At 36.7% G+C, this 26,495-nt stretch overlaps 2 protein-coding genes across 2 annotated transcripts; one reads left to right on the top strand and one right to left on the bottom strand.

Annotated features, from left to right (window-relative positions):
• Positions 1–5,748: 5,748 nt before the first annotated feature.
• Positions 5,749–12,449, bottom strand: LOC100377460 (pterin-4-alpha-carbinolamine dehydratase-like). The gene is made up of 3 exons (XM_002731912.4): positions 12,378–12,449; positions 7,408–7,545; positions 5,749–6,237 (listed from the first exon to the last, which is right to left on the bottom strand). The coding sequence occupies exons 1-3, from the start codon at positions 12,408–12,410 to the stop codon at positions 6,052–6,054; spliced, it is 357 nt and encodes a 118-aa protein (XP_002731958.2). The 5' UTR covers positions 12,411–12,449; the 3' UTR covers positions 5,749–6,051.
• A 1,600-nt stretch (positions 12,450–14,049) lies between these two features.
• On the top strand, positions 14,050–21,727 carry LOC100378207 (uncharacterized). Its single transcript, XM_078006805.2, has 10 exons — positions 14,050–14,198; positions 15,866–15,999; positions 16,880–17,047; positions 17,158–17,304; positions 17,515–17,892; positions 18,205–18,314; positions 18,449–18,544; positions 19,299–19,583; positions 20,619–20,714; positions 21,390–21,727. The coding sequence occupies exons 2-10, from the start codon at positions 15,870–15,872 to the stop codon at positions 21,549–21,551; spliced, it is 1,572 nt and encodes a 523-aa protein (XP_077862931.2). The 5' UTR covers positions 14,050–14,198; positions 15,866–15,869; the 3' UTR covers positions 21,552–21,727.
• Positions 21,728–26,495: the final 4,768 nt, after the last annotated feature.

Genomic DNA, 26,495 nt, shown 5'->3' with positions numbered 1-26,495 from the left:
AGTCATCGAATCTGAACAAATAAAACATATATAATCTTCACCCAGTGTAATTCAATAATGGCCATACGACACATCAAATGTCAGCTTGTATGCTGAAAGTCCTGGATGCCCATTAATAATAGAAACGACTGTATTCGCAGTAATCCTATTTCCAGATGCCACATCAATCCATTAACATTCTCTACGTTTCTCATTACTGAAATACTACATCTTGTACAACAAATAAGTCGTGTATCGATGATCAATAGGTGATGCGTTTCCATGGTGATTGTGCAGTTTCAACCTCTGCATTATCATCGCTCCGAGGCACAGTGCCAATGCAGCTGTAACCTGTCTCATTGTCAGACAACGCAATCCATATAATATAAACAAATATTATCACATACAAACTCATATTAGAAATGTTGGTTTGAGGCAGGTATGCCATAGCATTGTTTTCCAGCACCCATCACTCTTTGGGGAGTGCCTTCATTTAGGGACAAAACGAGAAATACAATCTCCAGCCACTGTCGGTAAGCACAATATAATAACACCCGCAACAACCAGGGGGCGTCTCGGCGCGAGATTGATGAGCAGATCTCGCCCCTCCCTCCATGCCGCCACCTCTGACAACAACAGCAACAACAACAGTTCCCGTCATATGGGCTTGTTAATTTTCTAACGGCTAGCGCTTCCTTGGAATTCACGTATGAACAGGCGCAAAATACCTACTACACTAACGAACGAAGGTGATAAACAAGTATATCGTCAACTCGTGTCCTGTGCTTTTTCTGAGTACAAAATGCAAGTAAACCTCTGGAACTCACACTAGCTTGGAGTGGAACTTGACGTTGATTTCCTTGTTCGGTCGTTTAGCCGATAGCCAGAGACAAAATTTATAATTTATGCTTTGCCTGTCCGATGTCTTTACCAGAATAAATTTCTACTGTTGAAATTTTCTTGCTCCCGTTTATCTTTCTCACTATCATACATAACGTATTGTCAGTACTTACTATACGCAGCATGCCGTCTAGTACAGGGCGTTCCATTCACTCTACTGACGTGACATAAACCGACCTTATATCTACTACTAGTATATGCAAGAACTGTGGTTGCATGCGGGAACTTTGGCTATACTAAATATCGAACACCCGGGATTACTGCATATATTCATTTTATTGAACAAGCAAAAATAACAAATCCGACAAAAATTATCACAACTTCGGAGGTTGGGATACACATAGTCCCGGGCACATGTAAAATCTTCATTTGTGTAGGATATATGTTTTAAACCCTTTTTCTAAAAAAATCCACGGAATTGCATTCTCTACATTAAATGGCATGACACATGTCCAGGTGTATTGTGGGATGTGATAAGTAGCTGACACCCAGTGAATGTAATCCAATGTTCGATTTATTAAGACGTTGCTACCGGTAACTAAGTGTGGAAACAGTCAATTCAATTCCGACGCTGAGAATTGTTCCATGTGAGTACTGTATTTATTTGAAAGACAGATAATATTGGGGTACTCGAACATGATTTTTAACTGTCAACTTGAATTGTATGTTTTTCGAGCGATTTAAATTGGCCGACACTTTATCACAAAATCATTGTTTCCATGGAAACAAGTTTGGGTACCACCCCTTTTTTGTTTCTTTTTAATGATTGAATGGAATTTTTGCTCAGCAAAATATCGGCTCGGCTGACTATGAGTTTTTGGACCACTAAAACTGTATGTTTATGTTTGGGGTGAACTTTTGTGCAATATCCCGTGTATGGAAATTTAAACCAGAGTGGGGAAATGTCCCGAAGCAAAAGCGTAATTATCCCATAATATGTTCTTTATATCAATTTGCCTTTCGTACATACGTGAAGTGTTACTCTCTATTTAGCAAGCATTCGAAAACTGGTAATATCTTGAACAGCTATTTGTTGCATAGTAACAACAAGGTATAAACAACATAAATGATTCCCCGGATGCTGGTTTTGTATAAAGCGTGTAATGAAGCATAAAGTGGTGTCACTCACGGAATTCACCTTGGCGCGCCAAAAAGTGAAGCCAAGCATGTTCTCACATTTTTTTAATCACGTGGGAATTTTAATCCATTAAATATCGTTCCCATCGGATCGATATGACTGACAGTTAACATAAAATTAAGTTTGTTACTGTAGTTTTGGTAATTGTGTCAGACAGGTGGTCATATTGTTCCATCAATCGATCACTTCACATCAATAAACTGTCACCAAAATTATAACTATATTTAAATCGAGAGAATTCACCAGAGAAGGAGAAAAACACAGTTTATCACTCGATGTAGACAAGCAGCGCACTCTACGTCCATACTGAGAGATGGTTGCCCAATGTTCGAATTTACTTCCTAGTCTGTTTTTATATGCGGGGGAAACAAATAAAAGTCTCCAATTGGGAGATATTCACGCAATATTTTAAACATAATTTGTAACACCTAGAGTTTTGTCAAAAATGAAGCCGCTAAAGGGGTTTCCATAGATGACAATGTAAACACATGAGCAGACTGCTGCAGTGAATATGGTTAACAAAGTCCGTAACATGAATCCAAATAAAAGGAAATCCACTTTCAACGTAATAATGTTAGCTCAAGACAATAGAACAGATCAGTGTTCTAGAGTGCTTATAATATGAAAAGAACAATAAAACCAACTTTAATTTGTAAACTGAGCTTTTATAACTACAGCGATACTTAGTCTGTTAGTGATTATTAAACAAAGACAAATAAGAAGACTACCATAGAGGGCGATACATTTATTCGCAATTTCCGTGGGTAAACCACGGTTAATAGTAACCGTGGGTAAACTGAGTGTGGTGAATATTTAAACACCTTTCACGGTCGAAAATCCAGTAGAAAAGACTTGAAGGGATTTTCAGAATAGAGTTTGTATTTCTAGAAATCCGATGATTATACTACACAATACAATAGTGTAACGTCCATGGTTTAAGAGTAGTGCATGTGCTTACCCAGAGAGTTGTATTAAATCATCCAGAGTTATTGGGGAACCAGAGTTGTAATTTCATATTACAAAGTATGACATGGTGGGAGTGTGTACAAATCTTTTGCTATCTGAGCAGTCCTTGGGTTGGTGAAGCTTGATAGCTCATGTATAATACACGAATACGGACAACATTCAGTACCATCAATGAGGTTTGATTGCCAACCAGTGACCAGTGCTGAACGTCACTTACATAAAACGTAAATTGCAATTTGACTCACTGTGATGCATTGGTTGTGGAATATGTTATCAGGGACCGAAGCATGCGTACTGCATGCACAATATGCTAATAACTTTTAACCAGGTTATGACTTAGAATCACGTATATTCAATCACTCTTGTGTATTGTAATAATTTGAAGACTGTGCACGCTTTCTATCATACTAAACTGGTCACCAAATTTAACAAGTGTTTCTGGCCTTTACACTGTAGTCTGCATGAGAGTAGGCAAGCCTAAATAAATTTTGAAATGTATACAGTGCCACCAGTGGCTGTTCTGGGCTCCATGCATCGAGCATACAATACATTTTGGGTTTATGTTCCCCCTTTTGTGTACAAGGCGAGTAAAACCTAAAATTGATTTTCAAACATCAAACAATACACTTTAACTTGCAGGTGTGAATCAGTTTTACACAATGACACATGGTGATATGCATAGATAGTATTTTAATTCTAGTGCGTGATAGAATAGTTATAAATATATCATACAAACATTTCATTAACTCTATCGCAATACAAAGCTTGCAACAAAAATGGAATGTTTATATTCAAGGTGATGTTTGGATAAAAAAAGTATCTGTACAGTGTTAAAGGGGTGAAACAAGGGATTATGATAACCAAGATTTTTTCAAGAAAAAAAAGAGGGAGCACTGCACTGCAATTCAGTGGCACCACTAAGTGGGGGAGATGGGGTTCTCCCTACCAGGGTGTAGATTTTTTGATAATTCTAAGTTAAAATGGAGCGTTCTATGGCTTTCTAAGGGTGACTAAAATGACAAAATGACTATGAGACAGTTGAAGTCACAGTTGAAGACTGTTGCCACATATGATCCCTAGTCAATCAGAATTTTATGGTTGCCAGAAGATCTGCTACCCAGGGTAAGGAGGTGCATGGCCATGGCATGAAGGCGCTGTGCCCCTGTTTCCTTGTTTAAAAAAATCCCTGACGTTAACCCTCCATTCGGGCTAATCTGCACTGGCTCGGAAGGTTGTAAATGATTAGCTAGTTTGAATTTCTAATTTGCATAACATTACTGAGAATGAACGTGCATTCAACGCCACAAGTCTTTTGTTTTTTTAGCCAATCAGAATTCATCTTCCGAGCCAGTGCAGATCAGCAGCTCCATTCTGCCAACCGGGCTCCAATATTAAAAAGGAGTCCTCAGCTAAATACAAAAAGAGGTCCACATCTGTACACAGAAAATAAAACAAGTTTCAGTTCATTTTCTCTTATCAGGAGTCACTCCAGCAAAATTCTAACAATTCCTGAACACCTTTTGAAAACTGAACAGATTTCCAGTGCCTTTAAATGTTATAGTTCTTACATATATCACTGCATACTATCCTATTTTTAGTTGACTCTAACTTCTCTACAAGTCCACATCAGAGCAGTTTACCATCCATTTCTATAGAAGAGACATCTCAAAACAAAAAGAATCACAGCATGGTAAAGTCCCATACAGTCACAAACCCCAGTTTAACTGTTATTGCTATTACAGTACTTAAAGGGGAACCGATACTATAAATAGGGGCAAGATGGCCATCGCAATTAGTATGCTAATCCGAACCAAGCCGCTCATATCGTGGCGGGAGCTCCAAGAAATATGCCATTTACGATATATAGAGATCAAGAGGTGATTCCAAATACATTTCTACGAGGGCATGAATATGTACGCTAGCGATTACACTCATCTGGTTGGGCTTTTGATGCAAAAATGTTATTGTTTTCGGTCGAAATGTGCCGCGACAAGTAAAATCCTGAGTTTAAAATGGCGGCTAATTTATGCAAAATGCCTTTCATTCATAGTTTTAGTAAGCGAGCATAATAAGCATTCATTTATTTAGTGGATGGAGGCGGAGTTAATTACCCATGAGCATGTGATGCAATCCATGTGATTGAGTGGTTCCCCTTTAAGTTCGACACGAGTTTTCTAAATGACATTACTCAAAATACTATCATATACATATACTTGTGTTCTACTAAAACAAAGAAACTGTATTTCAACTGAAATTATCATTACTATGAACATTTCAACCATTTTGTTTCTTGTTCAAAAAAGTTTTAGGCCTAGAAAAAAATATATTCATGTTTCTGGTCATTGCTTTTGGCAGTTAAAAATGAGTATGTCACAACTTCAGATTAAAATCATAACAAAAATAAAATAAAAGTCAATTAATATCAATTGAGTGTTTCCGGTAACCCTACCTCCTACCCACCCACACTTTTGGGAAAATTCAAAAGTTCCAATTATGCAGATGATTACTTATTACTTATTTTTATGCAAATTAGCTTTGGCATTTCATCAAATTGTATACTTTGAGTTTGTTTTCTTCTACCTTCCATCTACTGAATCACTATCACTTAAGAAAATACATCATGAAAACTAACTCGAATATCATTTTTCACATCTGTAGTTGAAGCATTATCATTTTAACACAAAATCAAGAGTACAACTCGTTGGCAAAAATTAAAAAAAAAATCCCTACCTACCTAACCAAGTATTGTTTTAGACCATTACCGGTACTGGAAACACCAAATAATTTTATTTGGTCTAATTTTAATCACAATTTGAAAAATAAAAAACACCACAATTTGGGAAAGCATAACAACCAGAAACATTTTCAGAGCCTTACAGCTGACATGGAAATTATTTTCAATCAAAAACAAAATTAATCATAGGTCAATTTTGACGTCATTTGTTATACCAACATATTGTGAAAAAAGACAGTTAACTTCATATAGCAGTTCATATGCTAATTCTAAAACAAAACCACAATCACATGGCATCACTCCGATCACCAATGAAATCTGTAGAGGGCGCTATCTATTTCTCTGGCACTGTAGCGGCAACAGATTCGATGAATTGTGCCAATGTTACATCATTATCAGAGAGTCCGCCTACGTCATGTGTGCTTAGTGTTATCTGAACTTTGTTGTAGACGTTAAACCACTCAGGGTGGTGATCCATCTTCTCAGCTTTTAGTGCCACACGGCTCATGAAACCAAAAGCCTATAAAAGAAAAAAATAATATTAAAAATAAATAACATTTCAGTTATTTATGAACTCTCATACTGGTAATAATACTTAAGTTAGGGACCCTCATACTAGTAATAATGATTCAGTTAAGGACCCTCATACTTGTAATAATGATTCATTTAGGGACCCTCATACTAGTAATAATGATTCAGTTAGGGACCCTCATACTAGTAATAATGATTCAGTTAGGGACCCTCATACTTGTAATAATGATTCATTTAGGGACCCTCATACTAGTAATAATGATTCAGTTAGGGACCCTCATACTAGTAATAATGATTCAGTTAGGGACCCTCATACTTGTAATAATGATTCAGTTAGGGACCCTCATACTAGTAATAATGATTCAGTTAGGGACCTTCATACTAGTAATAATGATTCAGTTAGGGACCCTCATATTAGTAATAATGATTCAGTTAGGAACCCTCATACTAGTAATAATGATTTAGATACGGTCTTCCCTTTAGGAATTAGATTTTAGTTGATGACCCTTATACAAGAAATAAAGATTCAGTTAGGGACCCTCATTATAGGAATAAAGATTATGTTAGGGACCCTCATTATAGAAATAAAGATTATGTTAGGAACCCTCATACTAGGAATAATGATACAGTTAGGGACTCTTAGATAGATAAGAATTAGGACCAGAAACATGAATATTTACTTTATGGCATTATGGCCATAAAATTTGTGTGACAATCAACAATGCATTAAATCATTTTCATTTTCTAGAAAACATTTTTAAAAGTGACTCGCACTCCTTATGTGTATTGTCAAGTTCATTGAAAAAGCGAAAGAATAGAAGAAATTATCAAACCCATTTCTATAGGATTTGTAAGTGGTCATTTTAAAATACAAAATGGTGGACATTTGTGAAACTACAAGAAAGAAGGGATTTTATTCGCTCTGTTTCAAAATAAATTGTACATACCATATTTAATACAAATCTGTTAACTTGCAAAACTGAGAATCAATTAATTTTAAAGGTACCAGATAGTTGTCATATCATGTGATATATGGGTCTCATGCCATGTATTGTAACGCATGTAAAATACATTGTTCAATTTCACAATATTTGAATGCGATAGCACCCTATTTTAAGATCAAAATGGGGAAACCACATTGACAGGCTTTTAGACTTACTTGATTGAAATCTTTGAATAAATATTCTTTATAAATAGCATCTCTGCCATCCACCTCTGACCATCCAGTGGACTTCAGATTAGACAACTTGCTAGTGCGATCATCACCGCTCAACTTGACACGTTTTGCTTGGGATGCCTGGTTAAAAAACAAAACAAAAAACAATACACAGTTATATAATGTAAAATGACCAATTTTCATTGGGTTTAAATTTAGCTGATTTACCATTTCAGGTATATTCATTGGGTAAATTTTACATATTCACTAGGTTTTAATTTAGCGCATTCTCCAGTCAGCGACATAAGCAAAATTAAAACTCAGTGAATAATTAATCCTTTTACAGTAATGTTATCTCTCTTTATAATGATTTGCATAAATAAAAGTCATGTGTTTGTTCATTCAGTTATTATGACAATCACAAAAATACTAATATGTTAAAAACATGTTTACATAGTCTACACATTTTTTTTTATACTTTAGTTGCATTCTTACTTGGCTGAAATTATCAGTATCTATTGTTTTTCACTGGTGATCAACCATAACTTTCTTTAAAAATTGCACAAAAAAACATATTTATGTCAGGTGATATCTTGGGGTATATCATATCATAGCCATATTGTACTGAACCAGTTCAATATTCAATTTATTAAAATCATTTTTGGCTGGTACCAGTGACTTATAAATAGCTGACAATTTTAAAATGAGAGGATTACCCCCTTGAAACATGAGGGAGAGAGATAAACTGGAAAGAAAAATATAAGCAGAGAGAAAAAAAAAGTGAAAAATATCATACAGGGAAAACAACACAAAAAATATTTGTTAAAACAAAAAAAGCACATTTGATAGGTGAGGAAAATAAATTTTCACAGCAACATCATCTGTGAAAATAACAAGCAGCCTATCGGCTGAGATAGCTCCGCTGTTAGCAATGCACATTTCAATAAAAGAACTGAAGACATCATTAGAAAATGAACAATATGAATAGTATCAAAGCAATCGGACTTACAGTTTTTAACAAGAAGTCGAAAATATCACTTTTTACCAAAAATTACAAAAATATTCACCAAAATAAATTAATTAGAGAATTGAAGATATCATCACAAAACGAACAAATCTGAGAGAGGTCCACATGTAGTACCTATATATGTAATATCAAAGCAATCGGACTTACAGTTTTCAACAAGAAGTCGAAAATATCACTTTTTACCAAAAATGACAAAAATATTCACCAAAATTAGAGAATTGAAGATATCATCACAAAATGAACAAATCTGAGAGAGGTCCACATGTAGTACCTATATATGTAGTATCAAAGCAATTGGACTTGCGGTTTTTAACAAGAAGTCAAAAATATCACTTTTTACCAAAAATGACAAAAATATTCACCAAAATTAGAGAATTGAAGATATCATCACGAAATAAACAAATCTGAGAGAGGTCCACATGTAGTACCTATATATGTAGTATCAAAGCAATTGGACTTGCGGTTTTTAACAAGAAGTCGAAAATATCACTTTTCACCAAAAAATGACAAAAATATTCACCAAAATTAGAGAATTAAAGATATCATTACAAAATGAACAAATCTGAGAGAGGTCCACATGTAGTACCTATATATGTAATATCAAAGCAATTGCACTTGCGGTTTTTAACAAGAAGTCGAAAATATCAGTTTTTACCAAAAATGACAAAAATATTCACCAAAATTAGAGAATTGAAGATATCATCACGAAATGAACAAATCTGAGTGAGGTCCACATGTAGTACCTATATATGTAATATCAAAGCAATTGCACTTGCGGTTTTTAACAAGAAGTCAAAAATATCACTTTTTACCAAAAATGACAAAAATATTCACCAAAATTAGAGAATTGAAGATATCATCACGAAATAAACAAATCTGAGAGAGGTCCACATGTAGTACCTATATATGTAGTATCAAAGCAATTGGACTTGCGGTTTTTAACAAGAAGTCGAAAATATCACTTTTCACCAAAAAATGACAAAAATATTCACCAAAATTAGAGAATTAAAGATATCATTACAAAATGAACAAATCTGAGAGAGGTCCACATGTAGTACCTATATATGTAATATCAAAGCAATTGCACTTGCGGTTTTTAACAAGAAGTCGAAAATATCAGTTTTTACCAAAAATGACAAAAATATTCACCAAAATTAGAGAATTGAAGATATCATCACGAAATGAACAAATCTGAGTGAGGTCCACATGTAGTACCTATATATGTAATATCAAAGCAATTGCACTTGCGGTTTTTAACAAGAAGTCAAAAATATCACTTTTTACCAAAAATGACAAAAATATTCACCAAAATTAGAGAATTGAAGATATCATCACGAAATAAACAAATCTGAGAGAGGTCCACATGTAGTACCTATATATGTAGTATCAAAGCAATTGGACTTGCGGTTTTTAACAAGAAGTCGAAAATATCACTTTTCACCAAAAAATGACAAAAATATTCACCAAAATTAGAGAATTAAAGATATCATTACAAAATGAACAAATCTGAGAGAGGTCCACATGTAGTACCTATATATGTAATATCAAAGCAATTGCACTTGCGGTTTTTAACAAGAAGTCGAAAATATCAGTTTTTACCAAAAATGACAAAAATATTCACCAAAATTAGAGAATTGAAGATATCATCACGAAATGAACAAATCTGAGAGAGGTCCACATGTAGTACCTATATATGTAGTATCAAAGCAATTGGACTTGCAGTTTTTAACAAGAAGTCGAAAATATCAGTTTTTACCAAAAATGACAAAAATATTCACCAAAATTAAAGAATTAAAGATATCATTACAAAATTAACAAATCTGAGAGAGGTCCACATGTAGTACCTATAAATGTAATATCAAAGCAATTGCACTTGCGGTTTTTAACAAGAAGTCGAAAATATCAGTTTTTACCAAAAATGACAAAAATATTCACCAAAATTAGAGAATTAAAGATATCAACATGAAATGAACAAACCTAAGAGAGGTCTACCCAAGGTACATATACACCAAGTATCAAAGCATTTAGGCTTATAGTTTTCAAGAAGAAGTCAAACAAGCAGCCTGTCGGCTGAGATAGCTCCGCTGTTAGCAATGCACATGGCAATTAAAGAACAGAAGATATCATTAGAAAATGAACAAATCTGAGAGAGGTCCACATGTAGTACCTATATGTATAATATATCAAAGCAATTGGACTTGCGGTTTTCAACAAGAAGTCGAAAATATCACTTTTTACGAAAAATTACAAAAATATTTATCAAAATTAGAGAATTAAAGATATCATCATGAAATGAACAAATCTGAGAGAGGTCCACATGTAGTACCTATATATGTAATATCAAAGCAATTGGACTTGCGGTTTTCAACAAGAAGTCGAAAATATCACTTTTTACCAAAAATTACAAAAATATTCACCGAAATTAGAGAATTAAAGATATCATTACAAAATGAACAAATCTGAGAGAGGTCCACATGTAGTACCTATATATGTAATATCAAAGCAATTGGACTTGCGGTTTTCAACAAGAAGTCGAAAATATCACTTTTTACCAAAAATTACAAAAATATTCACCAAAATTAGAGAATTAAAGATATCATTACAAAATGAACAAATCTGAGAGAGGTCCACATGTAGTACCTATATATGTAAATATCAAAGCAATTGGACTTGCGGTTTTCAACAAGAAGTGGAAAATATCACTTTTTACCAAAAATGACAAAAATATTCACCAAAATTAGAGAATTAAAGATATCATTACAAAATGAACAAATCTGAGAGAGGTCCACATGTAGTACCTATATATGTAATATCAAAGCAATTGCACTTGCGGTTTTCAACAAGAAGTCGAAAATATCACTTTTTACTAAAAATGACAAAAATATTCACCAAAATTAGAGAATTGAAGATATCATCATGAAATGAACAAATCTGAGAGAGGTCTACCCAAGGTACATATACACCAAGTATCAAAGCATTCAGGCTTGTAGTTTTCAAGAAGAAGTCGAAAAAGTAAAACATTGACACGGACGACGGACGACGACGACGACGGACAATCACTCATATGATAAGCTCCGCTCGACAAAGTCGACAGCGGAGCTAAAAAGTAAAACGTTGACACGGACGCCGGACGACGACGACGGACGACGACGACGACGGACAATCACTCATATGATAAGCTCCGCTCGACAAAGTCGACAGCGGAGCTAAAAAAGTACAGTACAGCTATAATCTCCCATCACAGGCATAGTTCTAATGGGTAACATCTAGTGCATTTAATAAAAGTCCTCCCTCCCTGTGAATAATGGTTTGACCCTAACATGGTTGCAGACCTGCATTAGAAGTCACCATTTGAAATTATGGGGGCCAGTGAAATATTTTTTTTTTTGTACAGTGTCATTTTTATTTTTCACGAATGTACTTACATATTTTCCTTCCAAGACCTTTCATGCATTTTTTCTGTCGGTGTCTAACAAGCAATTTTTTTCAACAAATCTTCCAACCACCCCCATTTGATTTCAAATGGCAGATCCCTTATCACGTGTTGCGTTCGTAGTACTCCGACTGAATATATAATTAGTCTGGGGTTCATTGCAAATATGACTACTGCCTTACGGGTACTACTAGTGAACGCATATGGAAGTATTTCCAGTCCAGAGGGTAAAATAACATAATAGTATAGCCGTCAATGGCTGTTTTGGGGATGATTGCACACGTACTTGATTAATACGTATTTGAACGCGTGAGCCGTATTATTTAGTAAAGGAACCCGACCCAGTTTACGCCGCATACGTGACGTGACAGCCGCCAGTGTGCACGGATACAACTGGGTAGAAGCTTCCTCGACAACGTTAGTCGAAAACCCGTGCCCGGAGATATATTGGTGCGGGAAATTTTGCCCACATTACTCACAGAAATACAGAAATTTAGAAAAGAGCACACTTACCATTCTGCCTAAACTCCGGAAGTACAAGCGCATAACGAGAGCGTGGGTTGGTTGCACCCCTAAGCGAAGGTTAAAATGCAATACGGCTGTCTTCAATGTAATGTCCCCATCAATATATTCCGCGGGAAGGGTAGTGCGGCCGTTGAAACTTACCTACTTATCCCATTACTTACCTACTTACTACCTACTTACCCCATTGTACCATGATTTTGAGCTAGTGTATATTAATACGGGCTGGGTTTCTGTTGAAAATTTTCTCAAATTTCCTGATTGTAACCAAAAATGGGTGCTGCATATTTATAAATAATACCAGAGGTACATTACTTGGGGTTTGTAACTACGGTGACATGATACCAAGATCCCGTCACAATCTCGCTCTCGCATAAGCGTTCCAACTCAAAAAAATGCAAATGCGAATGCGCATGCCCGAGGTAACTAGGATACTGGGATGTCCAGGTGGACCAAAATAGCTGCCCACGATATGACGGATTACGAGAACTATATTTTCTGTACATTTTCGATGTATTACATTTTTCACTATGATAGTGACAAGAAAAGTTTTATTTTTTCATTACAAACCTTGAACATTGATATGTGTCATGTCAGAAGGTCGTAGCCTCAGTCTCGCTATCTACGAGAAGAGACTTGAATGGGATCTTGACACATGATGTCACCATACAGTACTATGCGAGTTGCAAACCCCAAGTAATGTACCTCTGATAATACAAGTTATCCCAGGGCAACAGCCTGAGAGGAAATTGACTACAAAGTCCCATAAATGGTAATTTAGCGTGTCCGTGCACACATGCGTGCAAATGTGACATCAGTAATTACTACAATGCTGTTAGCCCGTGTATTTACATTGAGAATTGACGGCCCTGTAATAACGAGCACCCACACAATCACAGATCTGTACAGAGTGTTACACCGCCGTTAGATTGTGCTCAACCTCTGGTTTATAAAGGTTTTTTTCATGACCTTTGGGTGGTGAATGATATGAAGAACTTCACTTTCGTGGAAATATAGAAGGTGCATAATGCCTGGACTGTAATATATAAGAATCGTTCAGCTGGTAACCGTGACTCACATAATATAGTTAGTGAGTTGTGTTGTGAAAAAGCCGCCCCATACTTAAAACATAATTACAGAATATGCCCGAAAATGTTAACCTGCACCACCCCCGTAGAAGTGTTGGCTCCCCCTTTAAAATAAGAAGTGGGTTTCTTTTTTTATTTAAATTAACTCGAACAATTCAGCATTCCATACAGCTCTTATTCCAAAGTTCAAGCGGTGTATTAAGAGTACCTAACTTGGTTAATAGAAATATGCAATAGTGTCTCCGCAGTGTCGACTTAAAAAAAAACGAAGAAAGGGCGGGTGGGGGTAATCAGAGTCACGGTGTATAGAACGGTTTATGTTATTTTACCCAGTTACTTTATTGTCAATTTTGCAAACTGATTGTTGTGTAAATCTTTCGTTGTACCTTGTTGTGGTACCACTGTTGGAGGCACCACTGAGATTCGGAGTCTGCTACCGGAGTGGCCGCCTGAGAGTACACGTCATGCACGGCATGACCGGACTGAACGCAGTCATCTCCGCAATCATTCATGAATCTGGGACAACTGATATCGTCACGTGATTGCGATATATGTTGCCAGGGTAACTGCGCCATCTTGGTTTTTGCTAAGGTCTGCGACTACCTCTACCTTATTATATAATCGAGACGCGACATTTGTTTTCACAGTAGCTCTGCAAATTATACTACAATTATTGTTAACACGTGATTACATATCCACAAGTGACAGGGCAAGGGTGAATAAGGTGGGTATGTGGCGTTTCGTCGACTCTATGATATACTTTCACTTTTACGACTGCTGTGAGTGCGTATTGCGTGCATAACCACTGTCCCACAATGTGGAGGGCGACTGTGGCATAACGTATTCTCTATTCAATCAATATTATTGACGAATGATTAATATTAGTAATTCAATAGACCCAACTCGATGTTGGTTTACCACGTCACGTCAGTTGTATCGGCCATGTTCACTATGATCCCAGACAACTATAGTATAACATACTGCGGTGGTCGTACGCCACGTGAAAAGAACTAAAGTATTTTCAAAACATAAGAACAACGTACTAGCTAGACATTTACCAAGAGTTGTCGTATTACGTGTTAATCCATGTCAAACATGTACTTATAGTACTTGTAGTGACAGACAGTCGCTGCGTTTAATTTCATCGGATTTGGTGTTGCTGTGATATTAACTTGTTTTTAAATCCACTGGTTTATGAAGCAAACATTTTTATATTATAAAATTTGCATACTCACTGGGTTTTAATTTAGCGTAATTAGCGCTCATCGAAAATATAAACCCAGGTAGCATTTGAGCAGTATATTGTAAGAAGTACCCGAGTCTACAATGTAATTGTATATGTGCTTCTGGCTACCGTGTTGTGGTCATAAATGTCAAGGTAAACTAAAAGTGTTACTTATGTGCGTTCACTGAGAGCAGTCACTTTGGGATTGGTCTGTACCACTATCCATGTGAAAGCACAGAAAGGAAGTTGGTAGTCAACTACGCGAAGGGTACTGATCGAAAAGGCTGTCGCTTTACGAAGAATCATATACAAACTGGAATGCATGTCGGTCCGATGAATAGACGTTATAACTGGTTTCATATGGTGACCTCGATGTAGGTCATGAAAACAAAGAATGTGCGACGACAATGTAAATAGGTCGAACGTCCTTTTTTCAGCTTTAAGTAACAAATACTTGCTGTAATAGTAACCTATGGAAAATTAAACGAAATTAATGATATACACATTTATATATCTATTGTTCATTTGCTTCTATCACAAACTTTTTTAATGGTTGGTCTTATCTGCAATGGAAACTATTAGAATGTGTATAAGTAAAGTGGGATTCTTAATGCGCAGTTAGCGCATAGTGGCATTGCGTGAGCCTTGTGTGATATGACGACGACAACGCAATACAAAATGTTCATGTGTTTCTTGGCAAAAAAAAAAAACACTCAGAGAAAGTGACGCAAACAACCCCGTGTTGACTGATTCACAATAAAAAATCTAAATATAGTGACGTACTAATAACAATGGATATCAGTCATTAGACTGGCCCAGCCGTGTAAATTTCATTTTTGTATATGATAATTCTTACTTTTTAAAATCTTGGTCCAACACGAAATTTCGCGTCAGAACCAGATATTATACAAATTCGTTCAGTTTTAAAGAAATGTATCACATAAAACAATGAAATTTCCCTTTTAACCGACCAAAGCCCCTTTTTCCGGATAATTTTAGCTCAAAAAAAGATTCAATTTGGTCATGACGGTGGCTCATACATGAATTCAAGTTGAAGTCCCATGGGTCGGGGTCAGGTACCATATTATTTACGAGTCAGTCAGGCCGAACACGTTGATATAATGAATGATGAATACAAACGATGTTATATGTTGATATTATTTTAGCAAGATGACGGATTCCGATGAAATGCACGTTATGATATCTTATAACTGGGACCACCAACCATTAGCAATGCGGATCAAAGTTGAACTTGAAAAGAAAGGTTACAAGACGTGGATTGACCTGGATAACATGTCAGGTATAGTACCCGGATGCTGACGTCATACAATTACGATACAACCAATGTTCACTTGTGTCCTATAGGGACGATACGAATAACTATGAATATTTGATGTGTTATTGTTTTTATAATAATTTATTTTATTTATAATTTATATCCAAATACGTTATCTTGACCCCAAATATAAAGTTCGGCGCTCTATGGCACAATCAACTATATGAACAACAAGCAGCCCATGCGCTGTGTATTACTGGTACGTACTTGGACTTCCAAGTGCATATGATACTGAATCCAACAAGCTTATCAGCACATGCGCTGTGCATTACTGGTACGTACTTGGTATTCCAAATGCGTATGCTACTGGATCCAACAAATAGCATATGCGCTGTGCATTACTGGTACGTACCTGGAATTTCAAGTGCGTATGCTACTGGGTCCAACAAACAACACATGTTCTGTGCATTATTGGTACGTACTTGGTATACTAAGATCAGATCAAATCAGAAATACTATGTTTTCGTTTTCTATAATACAACTTTATATTTGAAAATTAGCTATAAGAACGACTTTTTATTTAATCTGATCGCCAAAATCTGTCTTTGATTTTAACTTAGGGAAACAAAATATGTGATCTGATTTGAGTTTATTTATCTAATACATCATGTAGTATCCGGTAACCAGAAATATCATGTTTATCTCTGAAATGTTTTCTTCATTGGTTGAATAACTTAAACACAGTAAACACTAAAAACAGGGTCATATGTTAGATCACATTGTGGCGTATATAATTGTTAATGCTATACTAATTATTATTGCAACAAATACCCAAATTCATCCACATAGTTGTCTTTCTAAAATTCCTACGAAAACTAAAATACAACTGTATATCCCCATGTAGGAAATATAAACCGAGCAATGGCAGAAGGTGTAGAGGGCGCATGCGCTATGCTGATGTGTGTGACGCAATCATATAAAAAATCATTTAACTGTGAGAAGGAAGCAGGATATGCAGATTCCTTACGTAAACCCATAGTACCGCTGAGACTAGAACCCGGATGTAAATTTGGTAAGTATGTGCAGTATACTATAAAGTTATGCGTCATGGAGTATTTATTATTCAAGTTATAATTTTATTTTATTTTTGTTGTTGGATGTTTCAACTATTTTTATTTGTAGATGGCTGGGTTGGTCCCATAGTTGGAAGTCGATTATATTTTGATTTTTCCAATAAAAATGAGTTTACTGAAAAGATCGAAGCACTGGACGCTGAGCTGGCTTTGAATGGAATAAAGGAGAAGGCGAAATATCGAGAGCCCCAATTAGGTAATACCCTTCTCCGTACTGTTGATATTTTATAATTTATGAAAATTTATTTTAAATAATAATAATACATGGCCCGAAAAACTTTCAATATCACACATTCAGGTCCGCTTGTATTGGGTATTATGTTAAATTTAAGATAGTGTTCGAAAATAAAATAGGACGCCCTCCAAATGTTTAGTAAAATGCATTTTTACCATCTTGATCTTCCAGCATTTCTTGAATATGACGTCGACGACCTGGCAAAATGGCTGCGCCATCTCAAAATCGACACCGTCACTGTGAACATATTCAAAGACAATTGCGTCACTGGTAAAGATTTGTCAGAACTTTCGAAAGAGGAATTAATCGGCGAGGATTTCAAAATCAGGCCGTTCGTAGCTACCAAGATTCTGCGCAACCGAGACGAAGCGATGGGGATGCTTCCACTAAACATAACAGCCAGGTGTAGTACGCCGTCTGAAATGGGCAAGTCCATGCCGGATGACAGCGCTGGGACAAGTAAAAGAGAGGCTGCAACCAGAAAAGACAAACTCGCCGCAACCACCACACATACCGTGACAGTTCCAAAAACTCCCTCTACAAAGGAAGGTATTACAACATAATTTGGTGACTCATCCTTGTCAACATACCTTAGACACATATAGCCACTGAGATTTCATATTTCATCCATTGTTTCCCGTCATACTGTTTCAAATGTCTCGTCCACTTTATTTTTTTCATTTGGTAACTCGTATATTACCCGCATCTCCGTTGCGGCGTGCATGTAAATGCCACACTCTTACGTCCTCAGCTGTAAAACTATCTGAAACAAACTGTACGCGTGCATGTAAATGACACACTCTTACGTCCTCAGCTGTAAAACTATCTGAAACAAACTGTAACGTACGTCTCTCATTTCAGCCATTGCCGCGGCCTCCAAGTATAAAAAGGGCGATGCTTGTGAAGTGTACTGGTCGTCGTCATGGTTCCCATCGGTAGTTGTACAAACAGGACCTAGATATGCATTTAAGGTAAAAGGTGGTTCATGATTTCCGTTGGAGTCAAGGTTTACCTACATCAGATAAAATATGAGCGTTTTTGTCCTTCTTACAAGATGGTTTCATTCAATTTATCGTAAATTCCATTGATTTTTACAACTTGCCAGATCAACTATGATGGCTATGACAGTTCTAGCGATGAAAAGGTTGATGTAGACGATTGCAGATGGAAAGATAAGTCAAAAATTAAAAACCCAGAAAAGGTAAGTATAATGATTTGTATGAATAATAACCCAATTTGGGAAAACTGTTTGATAGAATTTGTAACTTTTTTTGATGAGCAGATTATGCAATGTACTTATACATGTATATGAGTCGTTCTGTGGCTCCACGCGATATGTACTGCGAACAATATGTCGCACTAAGGGTGAATACTACCTCTGAAATTTTGTTCTGCTTTTAATTAGAAAACGAATACAAATCTCGATTTGTGTGTAAGCTATGTATGGATTCGCCCTCATAAAAACGTCATTACACGTTAGCTGTGTATTTCTCGATGCAGGCAAATCGCGGTGGTCGTCGCGCCACGCATGCGCGAGATATGTGTCTCATATGAACAAAGAAGGGGACTTTGACTATGAGCGCAGACTGACGAGTACAAACTAAGACGTTACCAAACTTCAACTAGATATTTTTTTTGCTGATTGGTAGGTTTCGAAGGATTCAAAACTCGTACTCTGATTTCCGCAAAAGAGCGCATTGAACTATGGGAAAATCAATGTTTATAAACACAAATGTCGCACATGCGCGACGCGACGACCACAATCGCCATGCACTAAGAATTTGCAAACAACTAATAGCACTGTGTTTATGTTAGTTCCAACTGATATAGTACATTGTCGAGCTAAAGCCGCATGACTGTAAATACCCCCTCGACATTCGCCCCAATACGTACGTAATAACCTATTATACCAAATATTATACCAGTAAATCAATGCGCTATGTTTGTATTCTCAGGTGAAAGTCGGCGATAAACTGGAGGTGAGGTCAGGAAGTACCTGGTATGACGCGTCGATTGTAGATATATTACTCGCAGTATGCCAGATACGATACGAGGGTTACGGTTCAGAATGGGACACGTGGGTACTACCTGATGAAATAAGGAAGACACGTGCACCCGACTCGACCGCCAGTGTGGGATCTAAACACGTCTATAAAGTTAACGACAGGGTTAAGATTTGTTGGGCTAATTCGTGGTATACTGGATATGTACTGGAAGAAGGACCACACGTTTCATTCAAGGTAAATGTACGCTTACATTCACGTATTTGTGGGTTGGTTTGACACGGGATGCTGGCCTAGAATCTATGCCACATAGTGTCCAGATACGGTGCTAGTAATGTCTCTCAGTAGATTTGATGAATAAATATGAATAAAAATGTAGACATTGAAGATCGCGTGATTATTGGTAATTCGCCGCGTAAGCTGATCAATCATGATAAGTATTGAGTTTTTTTTTCTTGAAACATTTATGACGTCACACAGTATGCATAAATAACGAATGCAGCTCTGCGTATAAGTAGAACACCGTATAAAGGAATTGTGTAGAGATTTTGCTTCATTTTAACCAACACAAAAACAGACATACCAGTAAATACCGAATGAAATGACATAATCCATGATCTTAGTGGTTGCCCAACATACCGCTGTCCAATATTGATTGAAACATGTAATTATTTTTAATGTTGTCTGATAACTTTAGGCATTTCTGAGTATATTAGAATAGTTTTAATGATTTATTGTAAATGGTGAATAACGTTTTAGCTGCAGACATGGCAGTGTGTGTTATCTAAATAATACGAGTACCTGTACCATAATCCTCAGTCGATAAGAGGGACTAAGCTTTATTCTTCTGGTTTTTTATTATAGATACACAGTATCTACACTAGCCCACGTTGATCTCGGCCAGTTAGCGTGAGACTGTGAATCACTGACTGTGCAGTAGCCGAGCTATGCGAACACATCTTTTTTCGCGCCCTCTATTGACGAAGCTTTTCCATGACGCAAATTGATGACACTAAGAGCGTTCAGTGCGTCGATATCGTTTTTATCTGTCAATGAACATTGTTTTTTTGAGATATTTTACCTAATTTCAGAAAACTACAAAACCTAACACATTTGTCAGGTTGAACGACATTGACTTCTTCCATGTGCGTCATTTTGACATCACTGAAATATCTTGTCACTAGAGGGTGCGATTTAAAGATGGTGTATGGTATGGCTTATATTGTATATTCGCAATCTTAATAACCCCTTTCGTTCTACATTGCATAACAGATACACTACAATGGTTGGAACAACTCCTATGACGAGAGTGTAGATCTGTCAGTGTGTAAGCGCAGCAATGGAATCGCGATTAAAAGCGAGAACGAGGTCAGTGAACGTTATTGCACAACAAGGAAGATATGTAACGAACTTTCAGTAATATACCTTCAAAGTGACACATCAATCAGAGTGAATGATGAATAAATATTAATTTCTAATATTATATATATATATATATATACAGTAAGACATAAGACAACTATCAGTCGTATATCAAAGACGTGGGGGTATATTGGCGATTGGATTGGAAACCCAATTGCAGTACGAAACCACTAAAGTAAACATCATAATGTATACTCTGTCTCGGGTTTCTCCTATAAAACACTTCCTGTCCAGTATCGTGGTGTATGACTTTTAGAGGTCACATGTGAAGAACATAACAACAAACGGGGGGGGGGGGGCTCGTAATGATGATATTGCAATCCCGGGAATCACCAGTTAAAGCGTGGGAGTCGTCACCTGCGCATGCGTCAGATGGCCATAGCGTGTCAATGTTTACAAACAAGCGTCTACCCATGCGTTTTAGCGTGTGTTGTTATTGTCGCTTGGAACTCAATTTCCGCGCTTGTGCAGGTGACGACCCTCCCACTTTAAAATATCGACATTGAGGAGGCTATGTGGCTCAAATGTTTACATTCCGCTAAAATTGACAGGACAGGGAATGGTTGTTCCCCTCCCACCAGGAACCTTCCGTTTAACACATGGTCACATACGTATTTACAGGTGAACGAAGGCGACAAACTACAGGTGTTATGGGGCGGTACCTGGTACGAAGCCACTGTTCTCAAAATCATGACTTCCGTGTGCAAAGTTCGCTACGATTGTTATGGGCCAAGCTGGGACACCTGGTGTACTGCAGATGAAGTGAAACCTGCAAGTAACTGATTACTGGAAATGTAACCCGGATCACAGTCCCTCTACACTGAGCATTAGTCACTTCATATGGTTCTCCCCACTCCGGACGGCCGCGTCTTGGACTCAGAATTTCCGACCAGGAGAAGAAGTTATCAACCGACACTACTCTATTTGTTTATAATAAACACAGGATGTCGGCCACTGTACTACCATTATATTGTCCTTGTTGGTTTTAACACACAATAACACAATGCAAAAATTAACACAGAACAAAACTTTAATGAAACAAGACACCGCTGTTCAAAATCAACGTACACGCGTGACATCGGCCTGTTTTTGTTTTAACCTTCTTCGATTGATATAGATAAGAATATTATTAAGTCAAACATCAAGATAATGGAAGACAGTGATAAATAAGTAAACAGAAGGAATGTTTACTATTGCAGTTTAAGGTAGCGAGAAGGTTTTGTGACGTTTTTAAATAAAACATTCTCTGTCTGTTGTCTCGTTCAGAACAGTAATTTAGGTTATATATATCAAAAGACTAAGTATAGAGGTGCAAGTTCGCACAAACTGGACAGACATTGTTTACATAATTATCACGTGACATCAAAAATGGCGAACCTTGTAAAAATGACTAAGTACGCGATTGCGAGAGCACACTGCGGAATTTCCTGGTGAAATTTAAGTTATGCATTGTCCGTAATCAAGTCAATTGAAATGCGTCTCCGATAATCAAAAGACCTATTATTCCGATTTCTATGCAGGTTTGTTTTTTTGTCCCCAAATTATTTCATACTTGGCACCTTTAACAGACTATTATTCTGTGACAAAGCATTTTCTTTAAAAACACAGACATATTTCACACCATCATTATCTTTTGATCGATAACTGCGAGTTTGAATGTCCTAGTCCGAACGCACTTGATTTGGCGGCGGTCCCAATGAGTCGTTCTCGATCAAAACTTCAACTCGAGAAAAACGCGAAAAACAGTTTTGGTTAATAAAACACTGTAGATTTGCTGCATTATTATAAATATACACTAAAAATGGCCAAACATATTAATCACTGATATCATAGAACTCATAAAGAGTGTCAGATAATGAATAATTTCAAGCTCGAGCGCGAAAAATGAAGAAAACTGCTGGCATTTGAGTCCGTACTCCAGGAACGTTCGGGTTTTCCATTGTTATGCAAACGAACAACGAAGGATAATCCTCTGACAAACATTACTGTCCCACTGTACACGCTGACAGTTTACAAACAAGCTAATCCTTCAAGTGTCTCAGATAAGACATCTAATAAAACGGTTTTCATGGTGAAACAAAATGGCCGATGTTTGAAAAAAAATTGCTGTGTCAGAGTGCCACACTGAGTGGCAGATTTTTCTTTGCCTCGTCTGTCAACGCTTTCTTTCTTTTCTTCGCCATTGCGTTAGAAAAAAAATGTATTAGTAAAATAGAATATTGACTTGGAAAATAAAACGATTTAAAAGAAATTTGTGCAAAGTTACAGTACTCCTTTCGCACAACCTCCCGCCCGCTTGCGCTTTCCAATCACCTTTTTCTCTCGCTTTTGCGACCGCTTGTTGAATTCAACCGGACAATTTCCGCTTTATTTTCGACCGCGCAAACCCCGAAATATCACCGCCCACCTGCTCGCTCGCGCGCATTTAAAATTCGGACTAACAGAATAATTTCCGAGGTTCACATTGTCTTATAATTGTCTTTCTGGTTTTTATAGATGTTGAACAGCTGACAAAAGTTCAAATACTTTTTGTTTTAACTATATATAATTATATGCACGCAACCTGACCCTTTAACCTCGATTTGGCTTGGACTGAATATTTTATTTTAAACAATATTCTGACGTGAAATACAAAATGTATTTCAACACAAGTACGACAGGGTTGTCTGGGGTTTCTTTCCTGATTGTTGAGTCTTCGCAATGTGTTTTGTATAATTATTGTTGTTTTCCCCCGATGCTGAAGGACCGTAAAGCTAAATGGCAGTTACGTGCATGGGCCGAGTGAAAGAAAATATTTCTAAGCCTAAAATAAAACCTAATATTACACCTCTTTGTGTATTTGTTAATAAATATCTAGAAAAATCTCGTCTTTCGTTGATAATTTCGATTGTTTGTTTGGAATGTCGATCCCCGTTGGTTTCTCCATACTGAGTTTAGGAAGGGCGTCGATCAACACGTCAATCAGCCGAGAAGACAAACATTGACCGTAATTCATGGAGATCATGTCCGTAATTTGTGGGCTGAAACCCCAAATAATTAATCAAGTATTATTATTTTAATATATATTTTATTTTACATCGCAAAACTAAACCACGCCCAAAACAGAGCTAGAGTTGTTCGCGGTGAAACAACCGCATTGAAGACGATGCAAATTCAGCTAGCCATTTCTTACCTTGAAATAAAAAAAATAAAAATTCGAAGAAATTCACGATTTTTTTTACATTTGTTGGCAACTTCCGCGCTAAAAATGATTGAAAATGTGGGTGTGGTTATTTTGCAAAGTCCTGTTGATAATACGGACAAATATGGTTCTGTGACCCAGTTCGTGCTCCGATCAGGTGACTCTCAGCCAATCAATGATGTTGTAACAAAGCATATTTGACGCTAATTGAAGGGTCGTCGTACAATCCAATCACCGGCGTCGATTCACACAGTTGTTTGTGCTGTGACAGGCTTCAAAATTATTCGCTGAAAAACATATATTTTGACAAACTGATGGAATTTGACCTTAGTTCAAAAAGAAAATACTAGGCTAAGATACATTAGAGCTCACGCGAATCAGTTTTCTCTGCAAGTTGTGAAATAAAGTAAACCAGAGTAGCGTCGATGATTTTCAGCCCTGAAGGACTTTGAATTGTTCATCGACTGGCCACCAAATAGTTATGGCTATAACTAAATTTGACACGTTTTTCATTTAAGCCCAATAAATTATTCATACATGTCAAGCTCTGTTCGATTTTTTCAGGGCATGTGGCCGTTTTTAGTCGAAAATATTTTTTGTGGGAGCACTTTTGCGGTACGTATACGGTATAGACCGAGCTCATTCAATGATCGTGACTTAATTTTAAAAATTGAATGTCAAATTTTACCAGACGTAGACCGATGTGGATTCGATATCGTTATTTTTGGAATTAATCACTAACATTTCCTCGTTTCTCTGCTCTGTCAAAAGGAGTTACCTAGGCTTTTTTTCACGTAACTCTCATTAAAATAAAAATATTACATCTAGAACAAGCACCCAAAACACGTAACAAGAAGTCCCAGTTCAGTTGCTTTCACGATACAAGTGTAATACAGCTATTAGCTTTGAAGTGTCGTTCAGAATGTAATAATAGTTAATACTAGTTGTATGTTCACACTTTACTATCAAAACCACCATTTCGACCACCCATGTGCCAGTTTTCAGTGTTTGGGCGAGCGGTCAATGTTTTCAATGAGCGACCGAGCGAAAAAAAAAAACGCGATTAAAATGCGGTCGGTTTCCGGTCGGACAAGACCGCGTGGTCGGAAATTAAGCGATAAGCGGTCGATGTAAAAGCGGAAGGTTGGGCGAAATGAGTACTGTATGACCATGTTTCTTTGACGAAGTCTCGACTGACAATAATGCTGACAATGGACGTTAGATAAACACGCATTGTTTGCAACTGGAAGCTTATCACCCGTTATATCAGAATTGTCAACAACAGAGTATACAGATAAGATGTTATCATTTAATCCCTTCCAAAGATAAACACTATGCAAATATCCACGAAACGGCAGTTGTAGTCTTTTCTGCTAGTGTTTTAAAACACTAATTTGAGCAACATTATTTCGCAATTTCGATCTTTTGTAAACCTGGGGTGATGTATCAAGGTCTAAAGTAACCGTTTTATCAATTTTTGAAAAATCAAGAAAAAAGTGAAAATTTCCCTTCTCGCTACATTAATTCTGTGTAGGATTTGTTGAGTAGGACAAAAACTTGGTCACGTCACCGTCAGGGGTGCGTCAATTGTCGTTTGTTTAATCTACACTTGCACTATAGTAAGCTTCGTTCATGTTTTTGGGCTTCATGGCTCGTTCATAAAATTAAATTCATGAGCTATATTTAATCTGCGATACAAGGAATACTTATTTTTTAACTATTACCGGTAATGTGATTTACCAGCATTCAGCATTCCATTGGAAAAGAAAACGGACGACACGCTTTGAAAAAAAATTGGCTGCCAGATGGGGTCAATGTCATACGTATTTTCGATGTGATTGCGAAAATAAAGTGTATATATTTTTTGCTTTCATCAAAGCAGATTAATTTTGCTTTGAATTATTTAAAATAAAAGTAGTTAAATCCATGGAGCCTCCATGCTAAATCGTAACTACTAGTAATAGGATGGCAAAATGAATATTAATTAAGCTTATGAATATTAATGAGCGACCGGTACTCAAAATCAGGTTGGAGAACTCTGCTTCACTACAGTCTTCCATTGTTGAATTGCAATCACTCTTCAATGTTTTTTCAACAAAAACACCATCATCACTTATCAATCGCTTCACAGTTCTATCCAATGACCTTTTCAGTGTGATCTTCTCTTTCTGTAAATTTATAACCTTTTCTTGTAACTGTGCTTTGTCAAGATATCGAAGATTAACTCTACTCTCTGTTTGAATTTTACGTTCTTGGTCTTGAGTCTTTCTTCTTACAACAAAGATCTGAGGTTGTTGCGATATGAGCAACACTTAGAACATCTTATTTTATCAGCAATGAGTAGACAATCAGCTGTCCGTACAGTTGAGTGGTAGATTTTCCCATCTTTGGCCTTGGCATTCAAATCTTCCTCAATATAGGCAGATACCACCTTTTCACCAGAAAATGAAAAAGCCTTCACAATCTCCCCATCTCGACTCTGCAGCAACTCTATAAATGCTGGGTCTGTATTACCCATGCATATATTACACTGACTTATCACTGTG

Source organism: Saccoglossus kowalevskii, chromosome 5 (assembly GCF_978046115.1).
Source record: "Saccoglossus kowalevskii chromosome 5, keSacKowa6.1, whole genome shotgun sequence".
In the NCBI taxonomy this organism is placed as follows: Eukaryota; Metazoa; Hemichordata; class Enteropneusta; family Harrimaniidae; genus Saccoglossus; species Saccoglossus kowalevskii.
Note: the sequence above shows the minus strand (reverse complement) of the source record. Positions and strands in the feature narration are given on the sequence as shown.

Bases quoted from the DNA above. Each gene is read 5' to 3' on its own strand.
- LOC100377460 (XM_002731912.4), bottom strand. From the start codon at position 12,410: ATGCGCTTGTACTTCCGGAGTTTAGGCAGAATG. The intron at 7,546-12,377 runs GTAAGTGTGCTC...TTTTTTAACCAG, and splicing joins TCCGGAGTTTAGGCAGAATG to GCATCCCAAGCAAAACGTGT. The intron at 6,238-7,407 runs GTAAGTCTAAAA...TTTCTTTTATAG, and splicing joins TATTCAAAGATTTCAATCAA to GCTTTTGGTTTCATGAGCCG.
- LOC100378207 (XM_078006805.2), top strand. From the start codon at position 15,870: ATGACGGATTCCGATGAAATGCACGTTATGATATCTTATAACTGGGAC. The intron at 16,000-16,879 runs GTATAGTACCCG...ATCCCCATGTAG, and splicing joins TGACCTGGATAACATGTCAG to GAAATATAAACCGAGCAATG. The intron at 20,715-21,389 runs GTCAGTGAACGT...ACGTATTTACAG, and splicing joins CGATTAAAAGCGAGAACGAG to GTGAACGAAGGCGACAAACT.